Genomic DNA, 22,386 nt, shown 5'->3' on the forward strand with positions numbered 1-22,386 from the left:
AAGGCACAATACTGCTTCTTAAAACGGCCCTCGTAGGCACGCTGGCTTCTCAGGGCGCCGCTTTTCACATCACTGCACCCATCTTGCACAGAAACGCTACTTGCTTCAAATCAGCAAGAATCAAAGGGTGTTTGCTAACCTCAAGGTGCTGGAATCTGGCTCAGTGTCTGTAAATGTTTTCTATCAAACTACTTTACTTTTGGCTATACAGAAGGGACAATGTCTGCTCTTAAAGTCAAGTATTTCATCCCTTTTTGCAGAAGGTATAATCCTTCAAATAAAGCAAGGAACTTGCAAATAGCAGCAGCAGAAACTAATAGTTCTCCAATACATCTGCTCATCAAACCTACTCGCTCTTGATTTATTTTTCCAGGGAAAAGAGAAAAAAGGGACAAACAAATAAGGAAATGAAAAATGTTAAAATACTTAAATGCTATTACATTTATGAGAAAAAATATAGCTACAGTAATGTTAGCCAACTGCACTGAATTTTCTATTAGCTTTTAAATATTCACCTCAATATACATTTGTTCTTTAGGATGCACAAGAAGAGATAAATAATTGAGTTAACATTACTAGATAAATCAACTTTTTCCTGAGCTGCAAACATTCCAGATTATAACCTTGAAGTTGTTACCCAATAACTACAAATGTAAACTAAACAGATCAAAGCGAACAAGCGAGAGCCCCCACAGGAACAGCCGGAGGTACAATTTACTGAGGGACAGAGTAGCACCTCCATCATTTCAGATCTGCAGGTCAGGACTGAATGGCTCTTAGATGTAAAACCCAGCTTGGCCACAAGGTGCAGAAGTTGGATAAATTTTGCCTTGTATTATGAACAACATGAGACTGCGACTTGAAAAGAATAAATGCTGTTGTGGGATATTCAGGGTTTTAAAGGTTTAGTTTGTGGTGACTCCTCCTGCCATAGTCACTGGGATCCCTTAGCTCCTTTTTGGGTTCAGGGTCTTTCCTCTTAGCACTGTAAAAGTTCAAGGGTGAAGTTCATATTGCACAGCAGTACCTACTTCATAAGGATGAACCTCTCTTAGTCGGGAGATCAGCTGCAATAGCCCAAACTACCTGCATATAATCCCCATTACTGCCTGTGTGGGTGGGAGCAGGTAGAAGGAATAAAACAGTTTAAATTCTTAAAGCCTGTTAGAAAAGCATCTTTCTGCAGCCTTAGCAGACTTAGACTGCAGACTTAGCAGCAACAGAACAACAGGTAAAATCAGATAGATTGCGAAAAGTATTCCTTTATGGCTAGAAGCATCACCTGCTAGCCACTTATGAACATGTGGGTATGTGCCTTCATGCCTCCTCCTTCCAGGCCATGCAAACTCCTGATAAAAAGGAAAGGGAGAGATAGGGGCACAAGAATCAGCTACACAGAGCTCTTCTGCAGTGTTGTGGAGAATTTTTATTTCATCAGAACAGCTGCTGGGTTTCTGCCTCTGTGTCATGTTGGTGAGAGAATTAATCAGATACGCTGCAGAATGGATCAGCACCATTTTTCTTGCTATTACAAAACAAAGCAGAATAGTAGGGACTAATGTTAAGCTTCTGTGTCAACTTCCCGAAAGAAACATAGCAATGTGGGAACCAGGTTCACTCCCAAAATGGACACTAATGTGATAGTGCAAGTCTCCACTCCCTCTTTCCCAGATATGAGAAAGCTGGAATTTGACTCTCAGATTTGAGCATACAATGCGCTTTAGTACACACACTTTGATCAGAAGCACAAACCCTTATCTGTAATAAGAACTTCTTTCTGTGGCAGCCAGCTAGAGATATATGAAGTGCATTCAACCGGCTTATGGGACAAATTACCCTAGTGCAGGAGAGAGCAAGGCACTATCCCCACTGCCCTTGGAGTTTGTGAACTCTCATTTACCTCTACTCTTTCTCTTGGATAGCTGCCACTGGCTTCTGGCACTGCATCAGGAGTGTTGGCAGTTTATTGTTGAGACCACAAGGAGTTAAGTGTTTGCTTTAATGCTACAGCCTTGACAGGGAAAGAGCTGCAACCACACTGGCTTGCCTTGGTGGAAGTTTGTGACTCTGAGGTTTGAGCTTCTCACGTGGAAGAGCCAAGGTTGATAGTCTCCACTACAAGTAAGAATGCTCTGGGCCTATTCTCTCCTGCCCACTACTTGTAAATTTTATGTGCATCAGGCCAAGCTCAAGCAGGACTGCTAATAACTTTGGCTTCTCTGTTTCTTTTCAGTGAAGTAATGGAGTTAAGTAACCTGCTGGAATGGGGGAACACCCCGCCTCCAAGTGTAGCACACTAGGAACATATGATGCAGCTGGAGGGCTCTGAAACCATTTCCAGATACTCAGAACCCATAAAGTTCTTCGGGTAGTCAACTGCACTGTGCTTGTTCTGTACCTACACAGTGCAGAGCACGCACCCTCCCAGAGCACAATACATCCAGTCTTTAAGAGCAGAGCATAAAAATCCATGACAAATGATCAAGGCTCATCTTCCACCTACTCCAGAACAAGAAACCAGTTTCTGAAGTAATTATAAATTCATTTGTCAGAAGAGTGTCACAAACAGTTCATGCATGCAGAGAGACATATTTCAAGCAAGCACTCAAAAGACCAGCAAAAGGTAAGTTTCCCTGTAGGGCTGATATTTCAGGAGTGCTTGGTACCATGCCACCTGCTGATATTACAGGGAGCCACAGACATCCGCATGCTCTCCTGGAAAAGAAAAGACCCTTTAAAGAACAAGTCATTACATATTTTAAATAGCAGGGAAGCATACACTGTGGGGTAAGGGTATTCCAAGAAGGAGACTACAGTGAAAGAAACAAAGATGGCTGGAAATGAAATAAGTGCTTTGGCCCCCATCCAAAGGACAAGGACAGTGACTGGCCACTACAACCCCTTTTCTAACAAGGGTGTACAATCGCAGTTGTGGTGCAGACAAGGATGCACAGCTTGAATTTTCCCTGCATACAAAAAAAAGGTGACACCACAAGCACTTTTCAGCCTCTGTAGAAGATGCTATTTTAAATAAAAGTGTTCCTTTTAAATAAAGGTAGTCACCATGGCTTGTGAGGAGACCACACATGCACAGAACAGAATCTATAGAAAGGACTCAAAGAAACATTGTTGAGTGGCAGGACAGCAGCTATTCAATCAGGACATCTTCTAGAGCTATGACTAGCCTAGGACTTGTAGTCAAAATCTTGATATATTTTCCATGAGAACTTGGGGGGTAACCAAAGTGCAGCACTGCCCAGAAAGAGCCTCCTGCTCTCATCAGAAAGTGATGACAGGTACCATCCTGCTTACCTTGGATGGTGGAATTCAGGAAAGGCTTAAACTTAAGAGAAGACAATGCTTTGGAACTGGTTACCTGGCCCTCCAGAGCTTTGCACAAGCACTGGCAACTATTCCAGCTAACTAGACAGCTGTCTCCATCCAAAAGCATCAGCAAACTAAAAATAAGGCCTTGCTCAAGGATAAAAGTAACAGAGAGGGCAAGTTCTAAGATGTACGCTCTTAGTTACAGTTCTAGAAACAGCCATGACATTCATAAAACTTCATTTTGTTTTGTTTTTTTTTAATGGCTAAATGGCCTGCCTCCTTACATACATACTGGGGGCAGAATGTGAAAGGAGACAGCAACAAGCACTTTGGGAACTTGCTCTTACACTCAGGCCAGGAACAGGGTTTTCAGAAATAACAGAGTTGAAAAATGTGAAATGAGACCCTGAGATGCAGGTGAATGACAAAACACCCCAAAATCCACAGCCCAGCTGGAAGTGAAAACTGAGGAATGAAGATTGAAGTAATTACTGACCAGAGCTCAGCAAGAGCTGGGGTGCTCTTGCTATAACTAGCTTGTTTAAATACATGGAACAGCACAGAACATGATCCTACAGCAACTGGGACTGTAGAATCCCCCACTAAAAACCAAGTAGGAGTTAAGCACAGAGTGGTGGCAGCAGCAAACTGTTCAAGGATGATGAACTTTAAGAGAAATCAAGTACACAGCAAAATGCAGCCTCTGACAGAGGCAGGACAACATGCCCTGGTAAGAATTCTACTGCAGGAACCCGTTTTAACAATCTTTCCTCATTCCCCAATCTGAATAACAGTCAAGATTGTTTACAGTGCACCTCCTAAAAGGGAACGAGTTATAGCACAGTCTAAACAAAACACAAGATGCTTGCTGGAGACACTGTTTGCTCAGTACACCTTTCTGAAGCCAGGCAGAGAACTTGAGGAGGAGGTGCAGTAAGAAAACATGCTAGTTCTCTCTTTAATTTGCATGTGCACTTTTTGTTTAAAAAAAAAAAGTGCTCTGAATCCTTGTTTGCTGGGCAGAGATAATACAATCACTCTGCTCTGTAGTTTCAGCCTCCAAATTGGCTGTATGGCACACATGCCCATGAAGGTGCTGGGCCTGATTTTACACTCAGAAACTGCTCAGAATCAGCTGTTCAGTGTTTAAACAACCTGCAGGAATTACTGAAGTCTCTGAGCTTCTCTCTCGCCACAAAGCAAAGGAAAATAGACATGGTGTAATTCAAGGGAAGAAAGGGGAGAAAAGCACCTAAAAGGTGCACAAGAGTAGAAATTTCACTTTCTTTCTGCCTTTCTCCCCTCTCCAGGGTAGCAAAGAGGAGAGAGAAGAAGAGAAACAGCAGGACTCAATGGAAGGCAGAAGGTTCCTGATGGGCTCACCGATGGCTCAGTGCTGCTGAACAGGTGATGACTTGTTACTTCACTGCTGCTTGGTTTTAAGGGATAATCTCTGTATCGTCTTGTAAAGGAGACCAAAGTGCTGGAAACAGAAGGAAAATAAGTAACCATGAGTCCTTATAAGCTCTAATAAAATGGCTGTGTTCTATGTAGGGAGGAAACTAGAAGGCTTAAAGCAATTCTAATGTACAAACACAATACTTTGCTTGGTTCACCCACTAACACTTCGATCCTGAGAACAGAGTGGGACTTGGTGAATTAGGAGGAATTACTACAATGAAGCCAGTTAGTCAAGGTTTTACAGAAAGTGATGGCTTACAGAAAAGTCTGTGCAGGCTGGTATCACCCCCATCATGAAGATGCAAATACTTGTTACAGATTTGATTTTTTTGATGCAATTCTTTTCCTTCGAAAGGGGAAGGAAAGTTTCAGAGTTCAGCACATGTATAATATTGGCCACTAACACAGAAACATGGCTGCTGGCAGTTTCAGGAATGCAGAAATGAATCAGGCAAACCCAGAGATTCCCACTAGTTCACAATCCTTTACCAGGATCATTTCTTTTATCATTTCACCAGTGACTTAGAAGTTTACTTAATTCTTCTTTTGATTCTGCTTTGATTAATTGCATTTTGATTCTATAATGGCTACTTTAGGATATTCAGTAGCTATTACAAGATCCAGGTTTCAAATAATTTATCATAATGAACATAAGGAAGATAGTAGTCAGAAGTCAAAGATGATGTTTTTCCTCCTGTTTCTATTATTGTTACTTCAGATTCTAAAATGCTTCTTGTATCCCACAATGAGTATTAAACACAAATAATATGAAGTAAGAGGTCAATATTCAGACTGATCTCAAATACTTCCCCTTCATTCATGTTCTTCAAAGAAGCCAGGAAGGATGAGAAGTCTAGCTCACAGTGGCCTTGTTAATGCTTAAAAACCCAAAAGACTTAATTTAAGCTGGCTGGCCTAGGCATGGAATGTCATGTTTGCAGCAGCCTGGACACAGGATGTATTTATAGTTTAACTAAAAAACAAAAAACAAAAACTAACCCCCAGCCCTGAAGCTTCATTTCTAAGCTGCATCCCAAGTTTAGCTATTGGAAGGATCTCAGAACACACCTAACTTACAACAGTAAGCAAGTTTTAGTCATCTTGAGAAGTTTCAGTCTGAAGCTAATGGAATCTGTTAGAGAGGCAAAGTAGCTTAACAAATGAGCTGTGCCTGTCCTTGACCAAGGACATCTGTAAGGACATATACAAGATGGCACTAGGAAAGAAAATTTCAGAACTGGCAAGGGATTGCCTTCAACACAGCCACTTGAGATGCTCAAAGAAATCCAAATCAAAACAGCCAGCCATTTTGGATTACTTCTTTTAGAGTGGGATGGGATTATTGTTCCAAATTTGGTGCTGGGACTGTGAGAGTAGCAGCCACTCTAACTGACATGTTATTTAAGAGGAAAATAATATGTTTGTCTCTTATTCCTTTTCTCTTACCTGGACTGCAACATAGGCAACTCCAAGGTAGGCTGCAATACAGACAGCCAGAAGCAGGTCAAATATTGCTGGCTTGACCCTGAAATGAAGAAAGAACACATGAAATAGCTAGAGCAGGTACTGCCACAGACAGAGACAACAGCCACACGTGCCCAAGAGAATTCCATACCTGTATGCATTCATCACCTGCTTCAGCTGGTCATAGAACACAAACTCGGGGTCCCTGGGGAAAGAAGAAATTCTTCAGGTTGTACTACATTTCTAGACGCTGCAGTAAGGACATCCCAGACCTCTGTTCCCAAGAAGTTCATCCAACCACAGAGAGGCAAGTATGACAACCTTGCGTACCAGTTTTGAACTGATTTTAGCTGTCAGCTCCCTCTTTTTCTACAGACAGAAGCTCAAGGATGCAATCCAGGACACATGCTGTTTGATTTTCTCAGAAGAGGCACGTGGAAGATGCCTTGCTGGGTTCATAAAACTGCCTCATCCCAAGCAGGTTAGACAGGAAGCGAGCTGCCTCTTTGCAATCAAAGAAAGCTTTCTAGGGGGCCTTAGGTCTTTCCTGCATTCAGAGAGAAGCAGCACTCAGAGCAGGAAGGATGGAACCAAAGCAGTGGTTCTCTCCAAGAGCTAAAACTTGTTACTGTGCTGTGAGGAATGATACACAGCTTTCTATGTGAGAAGAGAGAGCACAAACCATAACGGACAGGACAGCAGAAAATAGTAATCACCTGTAGCCACATGCCAAGGAAGGAGCAAGAGAAGTTGCAGCTCAGAGACAAGATTCATTGGAAGGGGAAGCCAGTGTGCACGCTCCAGCTGGTTCTTTTATCTCTCTTCTTACCTTTTGTCTGCCTTTACATGATGTTGTTTCACATCCTTCAGGTAGCGGCCCATATAATATTCTAAGGTGTTGAGGAAGGTGCTGTCTTTATCGATCAGCTGGGCAGCCCTTGGCTGACTGCTCAGCCAGTCCATCACTGACTCTAGTTGCTCCTCCTGGATTTGCTACAGAAAAATACCACCAAAGAAAGGGAGTCAACCACATATATGCTAAAACCAGACCCTGAATCCCTTCTCCCCATAGATGACACAAATACACTGTGCTTACCATCTGCTCCGTGAAAATCTGTAGATCTGCAGGTGCTCCCTGCAAAGCAAAAGAGCCAGGCTGGTGGTGAGAGAAGACTTGGTTGGACAGGACAAGTCTGACTGGCACTGCAGGATGGGTGGCTCTTACCTTTTCTGTTAGGTTGTAGATGACCCTAGTCAAAGCCTCAGCAATGATCCTAGTATTCCTGGTTAGTGCCTTAGTGTCTACACGTGCCCTAAGGCAAAAGGGGGGGGATTATGAATCTGTCAATGGGAGCAGCTTGCTCAAGAAGAACAGCTTCCCTCAAGAGAACACCATTCATCACTTCCCCATTTGTGTTTATGGGTTTAATTTCAACTGCAGCCTTCCCCAAGGCCTCTAACCTCCCATCCATGATGCTGTTGCGCAGGCTGTCCCGGTGGCTCTCCAGATGGGAGATGGTGAATGCTGGCAAGCGTCGGATGGCAAAACGCTCATGCTCCCATGCCAGCATGTCCTCAGCCAAGTTTATCTTCTTGTGTACCATGGAAAACTTCACCTCTGGGAACTGGCTGGCAACAACCTGAAGGAAAGGCCAAGCCATTCAAGGGTGTCATGCTTCCCACCGCACTATCCCACCTTGTGCTGCCCAGTCCACCTAAATCCAAGATTTAGTGCTACAAATGGTAAATACCCTCCCACCTGTAAGCTGCAACCCTGGCTAGTGCCATTAAAAAGATGTTGTTTTACTGTTATTACATAAATCACCTTGGTAGCTTTTGCAATCAATAAACCATAAGCAAGCAGAGTGGAAAGTGCTGCAGATCTAGTCTGCTTCATTCAGAACCATGGCACGAGGATTTTTCTGCGCTCCACATCAAATGACCAGAAACAACACATTGTGAAATATTTCAATGGTGCGCTCTTTCTTCACCTCTTCCTCCTTTCCTTTCTCTCTAGGAGAGCTGCAGCTCCCCAATGCAAGTCCCAAGTTTCCCTCTACCCAACATGCTTTTCATTACCATCTCTAATTCTCTCAGAAATGCATTCTGCAAGGTCCCCTCTTTGGGAGGCTTTGAGACATGGAGATGAAGGCTGTTCCCTCGGCCCAGAGTGTCAAGGCAGAGAACAAATGCTACGTTGTCCTGCAGCAAGCTGGAATCTGGAACAGACAAATTCAAACCCTTAATGCTATGCTTTGTGCTCTCTGGGAATGTAAATGCTAGCAAGGCTCACACAAGGAGACTCCCACGGGAAGGCTGACATACTAGACACTTATCACAATATATTAAATTGAGGTCTTGCTACTGAAACATACTGGAATGCCAGCCCCTTTCTCACCAGTGTGATCCAAGTTGTCTTCCAGCCATCGCTTGGTTCCTTGATAATTAAACTTGCCACCTCCAGATGCAAAGAACAGCAAGTTATACCTGCCCATCGAAGAAGACAGAAAGGAGTTAGCACACCACACTCCATGGCTACAGAACTCATTTACTCAGCCTTGGAGGTGTGTGTGTGTGTGGGGGGGAAATCGCAACAGTTGGCACCTGAGGTTCAAGGCAAACTGCCCATTAACAAACGCTTCCTACATGCCACATACTTAGGCAATGACAGGACAGATATAAAGTGGGGGAATTCCCACTGCTTGAGGATGGAATCTAGGTCCCAATTCATTCCTTCCACTTGCCCTCCAGCTTAAGCAGAGCCTCAGCAAAGAAACCAAAGGAAGGAGCTTGGCAATTAACAGCTGCTATGTTGGGAGGGAAGCAGAACAGAGTAAAGGACTGCTTGTAACACTAGCAGTCTACAGGCCTGGAGCAAAAGCCCTTCTGCCTGATCGCAGTTACCCACATTACCCCAAGAGGAGGGCAGTTTCTTACCCAGCATGGGTACGTCTGTAGGTGTAGAGCCGGGAAAACAGCCTGGCTAGTTCCAGTAGCACAGAGATACCACTGCCATTGGAGTCAGCACCATGCGACAGCCACTGCAGGAAGAAGTGGGACAGCAGCAAGGTGACAATCCTACACTTATCTTCATGTTCCAGAACAGCTTTCAAGACTGCATACCACCATGCTCCACTTGTAATTGCCCCTGGTCTTTAGGGCCAAGAAAAAACACAGGGGCAGAGGCCCCAGGGGAAAAAGGGAGAGAGCAAAACAGAAGACCTGCAGATAAAAAGAGTACTTACAGGAGCGACTCCAAAAGAATCATAATGGGCAACTATCACAACAGTGGGCAGGTCTTCTCCACCGAGCCCCGTTAGCCTTCCCTGAAGAGGAAAGAGACCAGCGTTACCCAGCATCTCCTCCTGTGCGCCAGGACAAAGACGGCATGCCTCCTACAAGCCTATCCAGTCTCCAGTGGCCTCAGTTCTGAGGACTTCAGCCACCTCTCTCATCTGGCTGAGCCTCCCCTTATTTCCCCTGTCAATCCAAATGCCGAATGAAGTCCCCATAAAAGAAGGCACCCCATCAATGTTGCAAGTTTCAATCCATCTAGAACTCACCTCCACACTGGGTATGAGCCAGTCATTGATAGCTTTGCTCTGAGCCCCACTCGTCACCATCTGGAAGCCATTGGCAGTTGCTGTGTGCAACAGAACTAGAACAAAAAATTAAGTACGCTTGGGGAAGTTCTGTCCCTTTATTTCCCTTGCTAACTGATCTCTGGAAAGACAAGCTTTAAACTACTTGAGCCCTCTCACTTGTCATTTTGTTTATGCATTGACACAGAACCCTAGTGACCATGCATTTTCATTCTGTTCTGAAATCCCGATACTTTGAACTTGCTAAAACAAAAAACTTTCTCCAACAGACCTCAAGTTCATCATAATCAGCTATATGTACTGCACCTATCACACAGGGAGATAGTAAAGTTATTTACAGAGGAATACGTGGATGTACTAAATTGACTTGTGCTCAGACAAAAAACTCCAGGTCCTACCAACCTATTGATAGTCACTTAACATCTTTTTACCCGAGTTTTGCTTTCTATCCTACTTGCAACAGTGTGAAACTAAGAACCCACTCCATGCAACTGTATTCCTAGTCAAATAATACTCTCTCTTAGATGGTTTTTCTTCCATTAAATCCCAGAGCACTTTAACATAAACAGAACAAACATGAAGGCAACAGAACACTGGTTCATGGTGCACGTGATGCAGCAGACTGCTGACAGAGGTGGGAGCAGGACTGTCTTCCTCTAAACCTTTCCCCCACTTGTTGGGGCTCACCTTCTGCGGCCGATGCAGAACCCTGTGATGCAGAAGCAGCCCGTGTTTGCTCATAGATAGACAGCAGCTCTTCATCTTCCACTGCAAAGTAGACTGGCACAACAGTTTCCATAGCAAGCATTTCCGGCTCTATCTCCATGAATTGCTGAAGATTTAAGTGAGACGCAAACTTAGCATCTGCTAAACATGCAAGAGGGCAGAAAAAATGAACAGCCAAAGCAGAGAGAGAGAACTAAGTTTTAAAATTAGAATGTGATTTGTTGAGCATTACAACAGGACCATTCAGTCCTGCAGCAAGTCAAACCTCGCTCCCCCTCAAACATCTCCCATCAGAAGAGCAAGGGAATGTTTTTTTACCCTTACAACATCCTGCGGGACAGAAGAAATGGACTGGGGCAAGATGATCACCACAGCACCAGCTGACTGGCGGAGAGCCTTCTGGTACTGCTCGTAGGAGAAATCCACCAGCCGCATCATGACACAGCGGCGGCTCAGAACGTCTGCTTCTACAGTGCGGGCTTCTGTGTTTAGCACTGCGCTCCTGGTGCCTGTGGGGAGGGAGCAGAGGGAGGCTTAGTGAGCGAGTTGATCACAAACCCTTTGCCTGAGCCTAGCTCCTTTTCAGAACAGTCTTGGTGACAGTCTCATGCACTTCAGAGCAGCTAGGACCTACACAGAGCTACAGTTCATCTTTTCCCCTTGTCCTAAAAAGAACAGAGATCTATGGGTTTTTTTCTCCATCCATCAGAGCAGTACCTGTGCAGCCACACTCTGCCAGGATCCCCTGACTCTGGGGCTACACAGCCGAGGCTGCCCTGCAGCCTTCCTCTCCACCACAACCACACACACTACCTGTTTGCTTGCCTCCACCTGATACCTGCAGGCAGCAATGCATAAGGGGAAAGTGTGGCCTCTGGCTATTCTGGCTGCTGCACCCTCCAGCTGTAGCATCTCCTTGTCTGTGAGCAGAGCATGCGAGCTGTGCAGAACCACTTTGTGGAAGGACACAGCAAGGCTACCCCATATCTGTTCAAACTGCAGGGGGCTCCTGCTGTTCTAGCTCATCCACCGGGATGTTTCTGTGACTGAGAAAATTACAAACAGGCAGGCTGTTTCCAGCTCCTCATCCTCTCCTAATCTCGGCTTCAGCACATCAAATCGCCACATAAAAATACAATCCTTGCAGAGAATAGCACTCTGGAGGCTTGCCAGCGGCTCCAGTATTCTCCAAGGGAGGACCCCAAGGGCATCTTGCAAAATCAGAGATGTTCAAAGCCACCCTACAATTTGTAATGCTCTAAACCTAATTTCTCCCTCCAAAACTCAGTCACCTATATCAAAGACTTCATCACACTGAGCTCTCATGCAGCCAGGAGAGGACTGAGTTGCTCCAGAAGGCATGCCAAATCAGAATCTCCTCCATGGAGGAGCTAATCTCTCTCCAGGGGCCATTGCTGGAGTGTAGAGAGTTCAGGGAAGTGAACCCAGTTCCAAGGAACAGCCCCCAGACATCCTTGTGATGCAGGAACATGAACCATGCCTGGGCTTGACTTCGCTTCTCTTCCATGCCCTCATGCCCCTCCCCTCATAGCTGGTTTTCCAATCATAGATTCGGCAGACATTGGTAATCACGGAGTTGCTTTGCTCCTTTTGCAGGGAGGTGTGGGAGGAATATATTCTCAAATGGGCTAGAGGGTCTAAATGAAGCAGTTACTTCTAAGGTGAACTATTGCTAAAACTTAGATTTAAACCTGGCTTAGCATACCTCTGGCACTAGTTTGGTCTGGTCAAGAAGGATCAAACCACCTGAACAATAAAATGACCTGTGCCTCCACTGAATAGTAATCAGTGAGGGCAGCACACCCAGAAACTGAGCTAAGGCTTTCATGAGTGCTCAAAAGCCTTGTATAGAGTTCCTGCAATGTATAACAAGCACAGATATTAATAACAGGTCCCTCAGACCAGAGAAAAAAAAATTCATAACAAGGAAAACTACTCCACCATCCCTAAAGCAATGATGTCTAAACACAGAAAAGCATGGACCCAGAATTCTGCTCCCAGCACAGTCCTCTGGTATCTTAGCAGAGCAGTCCCCAACACTGTTATTTGACAACACTGCAAGACAAGTTGATTTTCTGTAGTTTCTCTACAAAGAGCTGTTGAATAACAACATATTGATTTATAATTTGAAGGACTCTATTCTAATTATTAAAAAAGTATTTAAAAAGCCTAAGTTCGTTCTTAAATTGCTCTATGACTGATGTTGACAAAAACAACTTCTCTCCCCTGCATCAAAAGAATCAGCAACAACCTCCACTTAGTGTTTTTGGAAAAGATTTTGAGAATCTGGAACAACAGGAAGCTTTTATCCAGAAGGACATTTAGCCTCAGAACACACATGAAACAGGAATATTAGCTACCCAAAGGGGCTGGCAAGGAACAAAGGCAATACACACTACACTGAGCTAAAAGGGTCCAGAAGAAGAAACAGCATTAAAAGTTAATTGCAAGTGTCTTAAAAATCAATGCATGGCTTTTCTAGAGTTCACAAAAATCTACAAAACACACTGTGAGCACTTGGCTGGAGATAACAGGCAACTAAAGTCAAAGCTAGCTGAAACATGCGCCTACTGCCCCCATTACACCTGCCAGCAAAGATTTACTGCCGCAAGAAAAAAGAGATAGTTAATGCCTCTGCAAGAGAGCCTAGCTTGGATCTAGTGAGGTTCTTGGCAGCAAAAGTTTCAAGACGTGGACACATTTTGAGATGCTGTAATGAAAGAACCCAGAAACAATTTCAGATATCCAGAAGCCACCAACAGCACCTGTAGTATTTACAAAGCATGCAGGCATGGCTGGCGTTGCTTTGTCTTTACTGATATTTGATTTTATGAAGCTTTGAAAGATCTAGAGCTTGCATCTCCTGAACAGCACAGAATAAATCTGGGGCTGTAATTCCAGTCTGTCAGGAGAAGTCTGAAACTTAGGCTCCAAAACAGACAGCAGGAAAAGCCACTCATAGAGCACATACTCTGATCCGGAATAAAATGTCTGTGGGAGACTTTGAAACAAGGTTGGTTCAGGTTAGGCAGTACAAGGGGGGGTGGGGTGGAGGGTGGCCTCAGGGTTACAACACTCCAGGTTGTATTTCTGACTCAAAGACAGTGTTGCACAATGAGCAGCCTGGAAGCAACAGCACAGAGAGAAATTGGAGGTCAACGGTAACATGAAGGAAGAACTGCAAAAGGAAGGAGACATGTTAAACCAGGAGACACGGGCACGGCACAGCACAGCCGTCTGAGGCAGGAGAGCAGAGGAATCAACGGCAAGAGGAGAGACCCGGGCTCCGGGTCCGGGTCCTGCCCCGTGAGGGGGCTGCGCCGGGGCTCCTTGAGCTGCGGCAGGATCCAACCCGGGAGAGGGGCCTGCAAGGACACCGCGGCCCTTGGCCACCGCCGGAGCCCCTGGCCCGCCGGCTTGTCCTGGGACCGGCGGCCAAGCTCAGCGGGCCGGGCTCGCCTGGGCCGCCCCGGTTCGGGCCTGCCCGGCCGCGCCGGGCCCCCCGGCTCCCCAGCGGCCTCCCCGCGCCCCCGCCCGGGCCTGGCGCAGGACCGCGGCGCCGCGCCTCACCGTAGGGCTGCCCGCCCAGCTCGTACTGCTGCATGCGGTACACCGTGAACTCGTGGGCGGCCTCGGCGGCGGGCGGCGGGCCCAGCAGCAGGAGCACGGCGGGCACGAAGAGCAGGAAGCTCAGTGGCAGGCACGAGGCCTTCAGCACCGACTCCAGCACCTCGCCCGCCTCCTCCAGCATGATGATGATGATGATGATGATGGCGGCGGCCCGGCCCCGCCCGGCCCTGCCGCCGGCGCCGCCGCCTGCTCTCCGGCACGCGCGGCGCGCCGGGACGCAAGGCACGCGCGGCGCGGCGGGGCCGCGCGCGGGATGCCGGGAGTAGTAGTTCCGGCGGCGCCGCCAGGGCTGCCGGGAGCCGTAGTTCCGGCGCCGCCGCAAGGGCTGCCGGGGGCTGTAGTTCAGGCGCCGCTGCAAGGGCTGCCGGGAGCCGTAGTCCCGTCCGCCGGTGGGCGGCGGCGGCGGCGGCGGCGGCGGCGGCGGCGGCGGCGGCGGCGGACGGAGAGGCCCGGGCCGGGCGGGGAACCCTAAGGCGCGTGGCGCGGGCCGCCCCGCCAGGCCGTGCTGCCCCGCCAGGTCGTGGCCCCTTGCCTGCCTGTGCACCTGCCCCACGGGGAGATAAAATCAAATCACAGCGCCGCGGGACTTTCTTATCAACGAGATTTATTGCAAAACAAGCTGGCTGGAAGCTCAGCATGGCTGCTGAGGTGGTGGGCCGGGAGGTTTCAGGCCTCCAGGAGCTTCCCTTCCGGGCCTGCTGCCTTTGACTGCCTTGCGCGGGGAGGGGAGGCGCTGGGACGCCACTGTGGTTTCTTGCTGCGGGGACGGAGGAGCAGGAAGCAGAGGTGCAGCGGGAGGTGCCCTTCGGAGCCCTGCCGGGTCCATCAGGCCCCGCCAGGAGAGGGGCCAGGGGGCCAGGCTCCCCTGCAGCACAGCGTAGAACCGCCCGGGTGGGCCGCTGGGCGCTGCTCGACGCCCGCTTGGTCTGGCCGGCTTCGCCCCGGAGCAGCCCCCTGTGCAGCGCAGCCTCCTGCCGGCCGAGCCCTGTGGGTGCCCACCTGGGTGCCTTGCCAGCTCCCACCGTGGGGCTGCAGTGCTCGGGGTGCTCTGCCCATGTGGAGGCACTGGCCAGCAGCCAGCAGCGGCTGGCCTGCAGGTCCAGGGCAGCGGCAGCAGCACCATTCGGGTGCTGGGCAGCAACGCTCGGCCCTGGGGCAGTGGAGTGAGGCTATAAAGGACCAGCTCACAGCAGGGTGGGGACACTCAGAGCATTTCCCTGGCAGAGCGCAGGCTGCCCCTGCCTCTGAATGCGGCCAGGTCAGACCTCACCATTCCCTTCGCCAGCTGCCTCGGAATTCGGAAGGGCTTGGGGCAGGCTCCACCATGCTCTGGCCCCATGGTGATGACTCTGTTTCAGGCTGTTGCAGTGATTCTTGTAAACAATCTGTTGCAAAACCCTGTTTGCAAAAAGTTTTCTGGAAGGAGGCAGCTTTTGTGGCCCAGAAAGGAAGAGGAAACAATTCCTGCTGCTTCTGCTCAGGTGTGATCCAAAGCTCGCTGGAGACAGCAGAGTGCAAAGCTGCCTGGACACTGCTGCTCAGCCTTCCGGCAGTGCCCCAGCCACAGTAGCATCTCCCCTGTGCTGGGATCTCAGATCCTGGCAGGTTTGCTGGAGCACAGCTTGCCTCCCTGGAAGGCCACAGCAGGGCAGCCCTGTGCTCTGCAGGTGCCCGTCACCTGTGAGGCTTGGCCAGATGGGGAAGGTGGCTCTGCCACGCACAAGGGCACCAGAGTCCTGAGTCATTGTGGATTCCTCTGTCTGCCTGTGGTGGTGCTGGGGCTGCCTTGAAGGTGCAGCCCCATGCCCGGAGACATGGCTGGGCTCGGAGGTCTCCCTGCTGGACTGTAAGTGTGGCCACAGCATTTGCCCAGGCCGAGTGCCAAGCCTCTGCGCTGTGGTAAGAGATTGGGCTGTCGCTGCAGCCCTCTGCCAGCCCGGAGCTGGTCATGCCGTGCTGCAGCGCTGTCTGAGCTGCACCCCCCCCCACCCCGTTTCGCTTGCAAACCCAGTTATTCTCAACTCAGTGGCAAGGCATCCTCCCTGCATCCTTTCACTGCAGCTGTGCCCACCACGGCAGTTCCAGGAGGCTGTAAATGGCAGGAGAAGACTCAGGGATTGCCTCCAGCCTGCATGATGTGGACTGGCCACTCTGCCAGCCCATCCTGATCCCAAGCAGCTGGGGACAGTCTTGGCAGGGGTACCCAGCCCTCCCTTACTAGATCCTGGGCAAGATGCCCTCTGTCTGGAGAGGCACAGCATCTATGTACACGCACACGTGGAGCAGAGCCCCCTTATAACCTTGGGCATGGCAGCTGTCTCAGCAGAGCATCTACGCCCCCTTATCACCCACCCCCATCCCAGGACCAGTGCCTTTCCCCATGTTACACGCACACCAAAGCAACATCCCAGTCCACGGGACTGGAAAGCCTGGCTACAGTTAACCACTGTGGTGGGGTTGTACCCTCTCAGTCTGAGCTGAACCCAAGGCCCCAGCTCTGCCAGGCCAGGACTGGCAGCACAAGGTCCTAGCAGGCTGTCTGGTCCTCCCCTGCTCTCCCCACAGCCTCTCAGAGGCTGGGGAGATTGCTCATCATGCTGGAGTTGCTGGAGAGGGGTGCCCTGGGCCGGGCATTCAGGGCTACAGAGCTGCGGAAGCTGTCCCGGTAGCGCAAGGAGCTCTCTGTGGATGAGCCGGAGTTGATGTCTGTGATGACCAAGCAGCTCCCGGGCTTGCAAAGCCCAGCCCGGACACAGCAGCAGCACAGCAGGCTTCCCACGGCGCGGCGCACCTCTACGCTCCGGAGGGAGTAAATGATGGGGTTAATGCCAGAGTTGAGCATGGCCAGAGCCAAGGTCCAGTCCAGGCTGTGGAGGTGTCTGCAGGTCTGGGTCTCACAGAAGGCATCAAAGAGCAACAGGGCGAACAGGGGGCTCCAGCAAATGATGAAGGCACCCAGGATCATCAGTACAGTCTTGAGCAAGCGCAGGGACCGTTTGCGGCTGTGCCGAGAACTGGTTTGCTTGGAACTGGCCTGGACCAGCTGATAGATGGAGATGTAGAGGCCAACGATCCCTAGAAGGATGATGCTGAACATGACCACAGAGAAAAGGATGTAGTTCTTGGAGTAGAGAGGCAGGAGGACGGAACAGGCGTTGAAGTCACACAGACAGTTCCAGCCCAGCAGCGGAAGCAGTCCAATGACCAAGGCCAGCAGCCAGCAGGATATGATGAGGCCCCGCAGGCGCAGGGTCTTGCTGGCCTCGTTCTCAGCAATCGGCCTTACCATGGCGCTGTAGCGCTCGATGGCAGTCACCAGCAGGCTGAAGGTGGAGGCTGCCAGTGCGATGAAGAGGATGCCCTCCCGTAGGAACCAGAGCTGAGGTGAGAGCTGGAAGGTCTTCTTGCCTGAGAGGCAGAGATTGGAGAGGTAGGCGATGCCTGCCAGCAGGTCGCTCACAGTGATGCTGGCAATGCAGGAATAGACCCAGCGGCGGGCTCGCAGGCACCGCAGGATGGCCAGCAGCACCAGCAGGTTCTCCAGGATGATGATGCAGCTGATGATGACAAAGGTTGTGCGGATGAGGCTCATGCCTTCATCCTGGGACTGACGGTTGGTCAGCTTGCCTGTGAAATTGTAGTGCTGCAGGATGATGTTGACATTCCTTGTGGCAGCCAGCTGCAGGCAGACTCCTTTCCTGCTGAGCAGGTCAACACTGAGCTCAGGGTATCGAGCAGAGCCTGGAGGAAGGGGATGGGAGTGATTCACCAGCCAGCTCAGGCCCAGACCATCCATCTTCTGAGCCTGGGTCAGCAGCTAAGGGATGCACAATGGAGCAAGGATTGAGGTGGGGTTTGGAGCAGAGCAACCTCTTTCTGAGGTTGGAGGCAGCTGAGGGACTCTGTCACACAGAGGGGACCAGCTCTGAGCCCAGCAGCCCTGTCCAGTGTGGAGATGAGAGTCAGAGTCCCGTCTGCCAGCTCTGCGGCACTGAAAGAACAAGGGGAGAAGAGAGTGAGAGGTTTTGTAAGTCCACGCGTGAGCATGAGCTTCCTGTTGTTTAATAAAGTTTCCTGTTGTGAACTAGAGTATTGACAGAGTTTCTGACGGTTGTTATCATTTCTCAGTAAGGATCTGGCTATTCTCAGCTTTGCTGCGGTTGTGAAGATGGTACATGAATGAGGCAACATGTCAGGCCCCTCTTCAAGCTGGGGCAGGCTGGGTGGAATGGGGTAACACCTACCAGCTCGCTGGGTAGGATCTGCTGGGCTGAGCAAGGCTAAGTGCTAGCAACAGCATCAAGACAGCCTGAGGCACTGAGTACTTTGCCCTTTGTGGTATTAAATTAATCCTTGAGCCTTGCAGAGAGCAACTGTCCCATAATCTGCTGTCCTGTGCACCACCCGTGCACCTTCTCCAGGAGGAAGCTCCTGGCTCTGATTCCTCTGGGCTCCTCCATGGGCCCAGCTCCAACCTGTCTCTTGGTACACGTCCATCCAAGTCCTGCCCTGCCAATGCAGGAAGTCTGGGCACCTGCGTGTCTGAATTCATGGCTCAGTTCCATCCCTCTTGCAGGAAACCAGCTGCTCGGATCCCTACATGTGCCCTGACACTGCCCCTCTGCCTCCAGCTCTCCAAACACCTGCTAGAGATGGGTCAGAGTCTTCCCATTGCTTAGGTCACAGGCAGGGAAACTGAGGCACAAAGCTGATGTGTCTTGCCCAGCATTGCAGAAGAGGCAAAGGGCTACGCTGGGACCTCAGTCCAGAGCCCTGACATGACCACAATGATAATATCCATCATTGAGCTGCTCCCTGTGCCTGCACACCCTGACTGGAGAGGAATCCCTGCAGCATGCTATTCCCATCCCGGCTGTTGAATTTGCCTTGCAACTCACCTGCCATTACCAGCGCGAGGCTCTTGTGGGTGAGGAAGGCTCAGCAGGTAGCAGTGCTCACCAGCTGCTTGTCCGAGGCCCAGTGCAGAGTAGGTAGTGGGGAGGGTTCCTTGTGCCAAATAAGTGAGATTTCTACCTACCAAAGTGAAAAAAGGGAAGTTACAACATCAACCACATTTCTCTGCAGGATGGACCCACCCAAAACAGCTGCAAAAGGGCATAGAGCGAAGAAAGAGCGAGCACCTTTTAACTCAGGATCGCAGCAGAAGCTGTCCCAAGCTTTCTGCTTTCACCTATGCTCTTACTCCACACTGGCACAAAGTCATGGAAAGGCCCCCAGGCTTGGAGCGAAGAGCGGATTTCCCCTGTTGGCATGGCAAGCAGGGAGTTATCCTGGGAGTGACACACTGCTTGATGGATGGAAGGATCCAAGAGAGATCATGGAACGGACAAGTGGAAAACGCGAAAGGGGTCCTTACTGCAGAAGGAAACATGCAAGCAAAGCTGTTCTTGTCAAAAGCTCCATCCTCCCCATTCCACCTTCTCAAGCGATGTTTTGGGCTCCTCTATCAGCAGAGTGGAAAGAAACTCAAGCTGATAAAGTCAGTAGATAACCCCAAGATTGTAGGAGCGGAAATCAGCAGGGAGACAGGGCCATGAGCGCGGTGCAATCCCGAGGGGAGGAGTGCAAGGTTGCACATTTAGCACGAAGGGCACACTCCTGGCAGGGCTGGGCACTGCCAGCACAGCATGGGAACTGACAGGGCAAGAGTGAGTCCTGCACGTTGTCCCTGGTTTATTCCTGCTCTGGGTTGGGCCTCCAGCTAACATGTCTGCTCTGCAAAGCAGAGGACAGAATTGGTGGGGAGTCCCTATAAAGACCAAAAGATGAGAAAACTTGCCTTGCCGGCAGCCCTAAGTAGCTGCTCAGAGAGCTGGCGGCACGTGAGTGGTCTCAGAGGGGAGAAATCTGTCAGGAGCAAGATCTGTGTTGGGGAGAGTGAAGCAGAGCATGGGGCGGGTGGCAGGCAAAGGCTTCGGCCAGCGGGCGGGTGGCTGGGACAGCTCAGCGCGCTTGCCCCTGGCACTGGGGCCACCAGGGTACCACAGGTTCTGCCCAAAGGTGTCAGATACCGCCGAAAACCGGCAGTGCTGGTTGTGCGCAGAGCTGTCCCAGGGAGCCAAAGTCTCGTCCCTTGCGCTGTCCCGGCACCTGCCTCCCACAGCCTCTCGGGACCAGCGCCCAGGTTTCGTGCGGCCACCAGCTCCAGCCCCGTCCACACCGGCAGCGGCATGGGAAGGCGCTGCAGAGCCCGGCGGGGCCGGGCCGGGCCGGGCTGGGTCTCCCCGCTGCGGGCAGCTGGGGGCAGAGGTCCCCACCGCCAGCGCCGCCGGAGGGAGGGCAGCGAGGCGGGTTCCTGCTGCCGCGCAGCAGCGCCCGGCACTGTCTCCCCAGATGTGGCCTGCGCTTTATCTCAGTACTTCTGCTTTGCTGCTGCCTCAGTTCGGATGTTCCCTCTGCGAAAGGAAGGGGCGGTGGGGGGGGCCTGGTCCTGCAGCGCCTCATCGCTTTCCTTCAGATCAAGACCACGATCTGCTAGAAACAGGCTGCTGGCAGCCACGGGCCGGCTGGGAGGCACCAGCAGTGCCAGCCCGGCCGGCGCTGCCCGACCCTCGGCCGGGCACCCCCAGGCTGCGGGAACAGGGCTCGGATCAGCGGACCAGCCGCCACCTCGGTTGTGGGAAGGAAAATCCACCGCGGCCCCACGGTGAGCCGCGGTGCCGGCGGGAGCAGCCGGGCCCAGCTGCCGGCAGAGCTGTGGCGCGAGGCCCAGCAGAGCTATTCCCGGCTCCGGCAGCTGTCAGCAGCGCCAATGGGCAGGGCCGGCCGGGAAAACGGCACTGCTCCGTGCTGGCCTGCAGCCCCACTGCCGCAGCCGAGTCCTCCAGAGCGTCCTACAGACCCTGGGGACTGCCCAGGCTCCAGGTCACGGCTCCACAGGGCTTCGGGGAGACTTGGTGCTGATGCCCCATCCCTCCCGCTCCAGGCCCACTGGCGCGCTGTCCTGGCAGGTCCCTGGTTCTGGTACCTCTGAAAACCTTTGGAGGCAAGGCTGCACGCCAAACCAGCCCACAGGCTCCCTCAGCCCAGCGTGCTGCTCTGGGCACGCGTTGAGGGAATGACATGGAAAACAGGCCAAGGACGGAGCACCCCTTTCCCTGATCAAACTCTGCCAGCATCGGTTACTCAGCAGAGTTTGTGTCTGTGGCATTGCAATTAATAGTCATCAATGGATTTGTCCTTCACAAAACCTCCCTAATTCCTGTCTGAACCCATTTATACGTTTGGCCTCTGGGTTATACCTAGGGCCAGGTTCAGCCTGTTAACTCAAATGCAAGCTACTTGTGTACCCAGCACATGCCAGAGGTAGTTTTATTTACCCATCAAACAATTTTTAAAAGCTAGGCCTTCTGCCTTATTAATTTTTGCTCAGCCCAAACTTCATGCAACAAAGAAAGGGATCATGGAAAAGAGATGAAAAATGCATGTTTAACAGCAAAGTGTCAAGCTGCAAAACAGAAGAAGAAGCTGCAGTAAATGAGGGCAAACAGCATGCCACGTTACTGCAAAGACATTGCGATGGAGTGACTGATGTGCCTGAACTCTGAGCAGCCAAGGGGGAAAGAGAGCAAACTACAAATGCAAGATAAAATATCAGCGATTTCAGTTGAGGTTTTCCTGCTGTGCTGCTGCACAGTCCTGATTAAAACTTGTATTTTCAGAAATTCTGATTAGAAAAGCAAGACGAGTGAAGCTCAGTGGGGAGCTCAGCTGTGGTGGGGCGGCCCCGGAGCGTGTCTAGTGGCCCCCAGGCTGGCACGCGGGTAGCGGACATCCCCATCCCTGTCCTGCCAGGCTCCCCCACCTTGCGCCGCCTGGCCTGCCCCCAGCATGACCTGAGCACCCGCGCCTGGCAGGTGTTTTTCTGCTCCAGGAAGGGTGGAGTTGTGCTGGTTTAGAAACGATGGGTGGCATCTGCCGGTTGCGTTTCCTCACTCCAGTCCCCCACTGTGCAGCGGTTAGTGTCACCCTTCCAGCGACGCATCCCAGTCCCCGGGGCAGCAGGGTGCTCCTGGCCCAAGGAGCTGGGACGAGCCAGTGAGGCCCCTCACCGTGCTCGAAGCAGAGTCCCAGCACAGCGGGTTCACTGAAACCGGGGCGTCTCTGTGGGAAACCCCTGCAGTGAATCTCTGGA

The 22,386-nt window shown here is 50.8% G+C and overlaps 2 protein-coding genes across 3 annotated transcripts; both read right to left on the minus strand.

Moving 5' to 3' along the window:
• Positions 1–332: 332 nt before the first annotated feature.
• NCLN (nicalin) lies at positions 333–14,444 on the minus strand. 2 transcript variants are annotated; one of them, XM_067312966.1, is made up of 16 exons: positions 14,172–14,444; positions 10,899–11,089; positions 10,542–10,686; positions 9,816–9,910; positions 9,498–9,578; positions 9,190–9,293; positions 8,651–8,739; positions 8,332–8,471; positions 7,714–7,892; positions 7,478–7,565; positions 7,349–7,387; positions 7,082–7,245; positions 6,404–6,457; positions 6,235–6,313; positions 4,711–4,810; positions 333–1,525 (listed from the first exon to the last, which is right to left on the minus strand). In XM_067312966.1, the coding sequence occupies exons 1-15, from the start codon at positions 14,350–14,352 to the stop codon at positions 4,751–4,753; spliced, it is 1,689 nt and encodes a 562-aa protein (XP_067169067.1). In that variant the 5' UTR covers positions 14,353–14,444; the 3' UTR covers positions 333–1,525; positions 4,711–4,750. The 2 variants fall into 2 exon arrangements, with proteins under 2 accessions (XP_067169067.1, XP_067169066.1); XM_067312965.1 differs by having other exon boundaries at positions 333–2,715.
• Positions 14,445–15,266: 822 nt separating this feature from the next.
• On the minus strand, positions 15,267–19,219 carry S1PR4 (sphingosine-1-phosphate receptor 4). The gene is made up of 2 exons (XM_013944975.2): positions 19,130–19,219; positions 15,267–18,222 (listed from the first exon to the last, which is right to left on the minus strand). The coding sequence occupies exon 2, from the start codon at positions 18,025–18,027 to the stop codon at positions 16,801–16,803; it is 1,227 nt and encodes a 408-aa protein (XP_013800429.1). The 5' UTR covers positions 18,028–18,222; positions 19,130–19,219; the 3' UTR covers positions 15,267–16,800.
• Between the last annotated feature and the right edge of the window lie 3,167 nt (positions 19,220–22,386).

The sequence above is a fragment of the Apteryx mantelli genome, chromosome 30 (assembly GCF_036417845.1).
Source record: "Apteryx mantelli isolate bAptMan1 chromosome 30, bAptMan1.hap1, whole genome shotgun sequence".
Lineage (NCBI taxonomy): Eukaryota > Metazoa > Chordata > Aves > Apterygiformes > Apterygidae > Apteryx > Apteryx mantelli.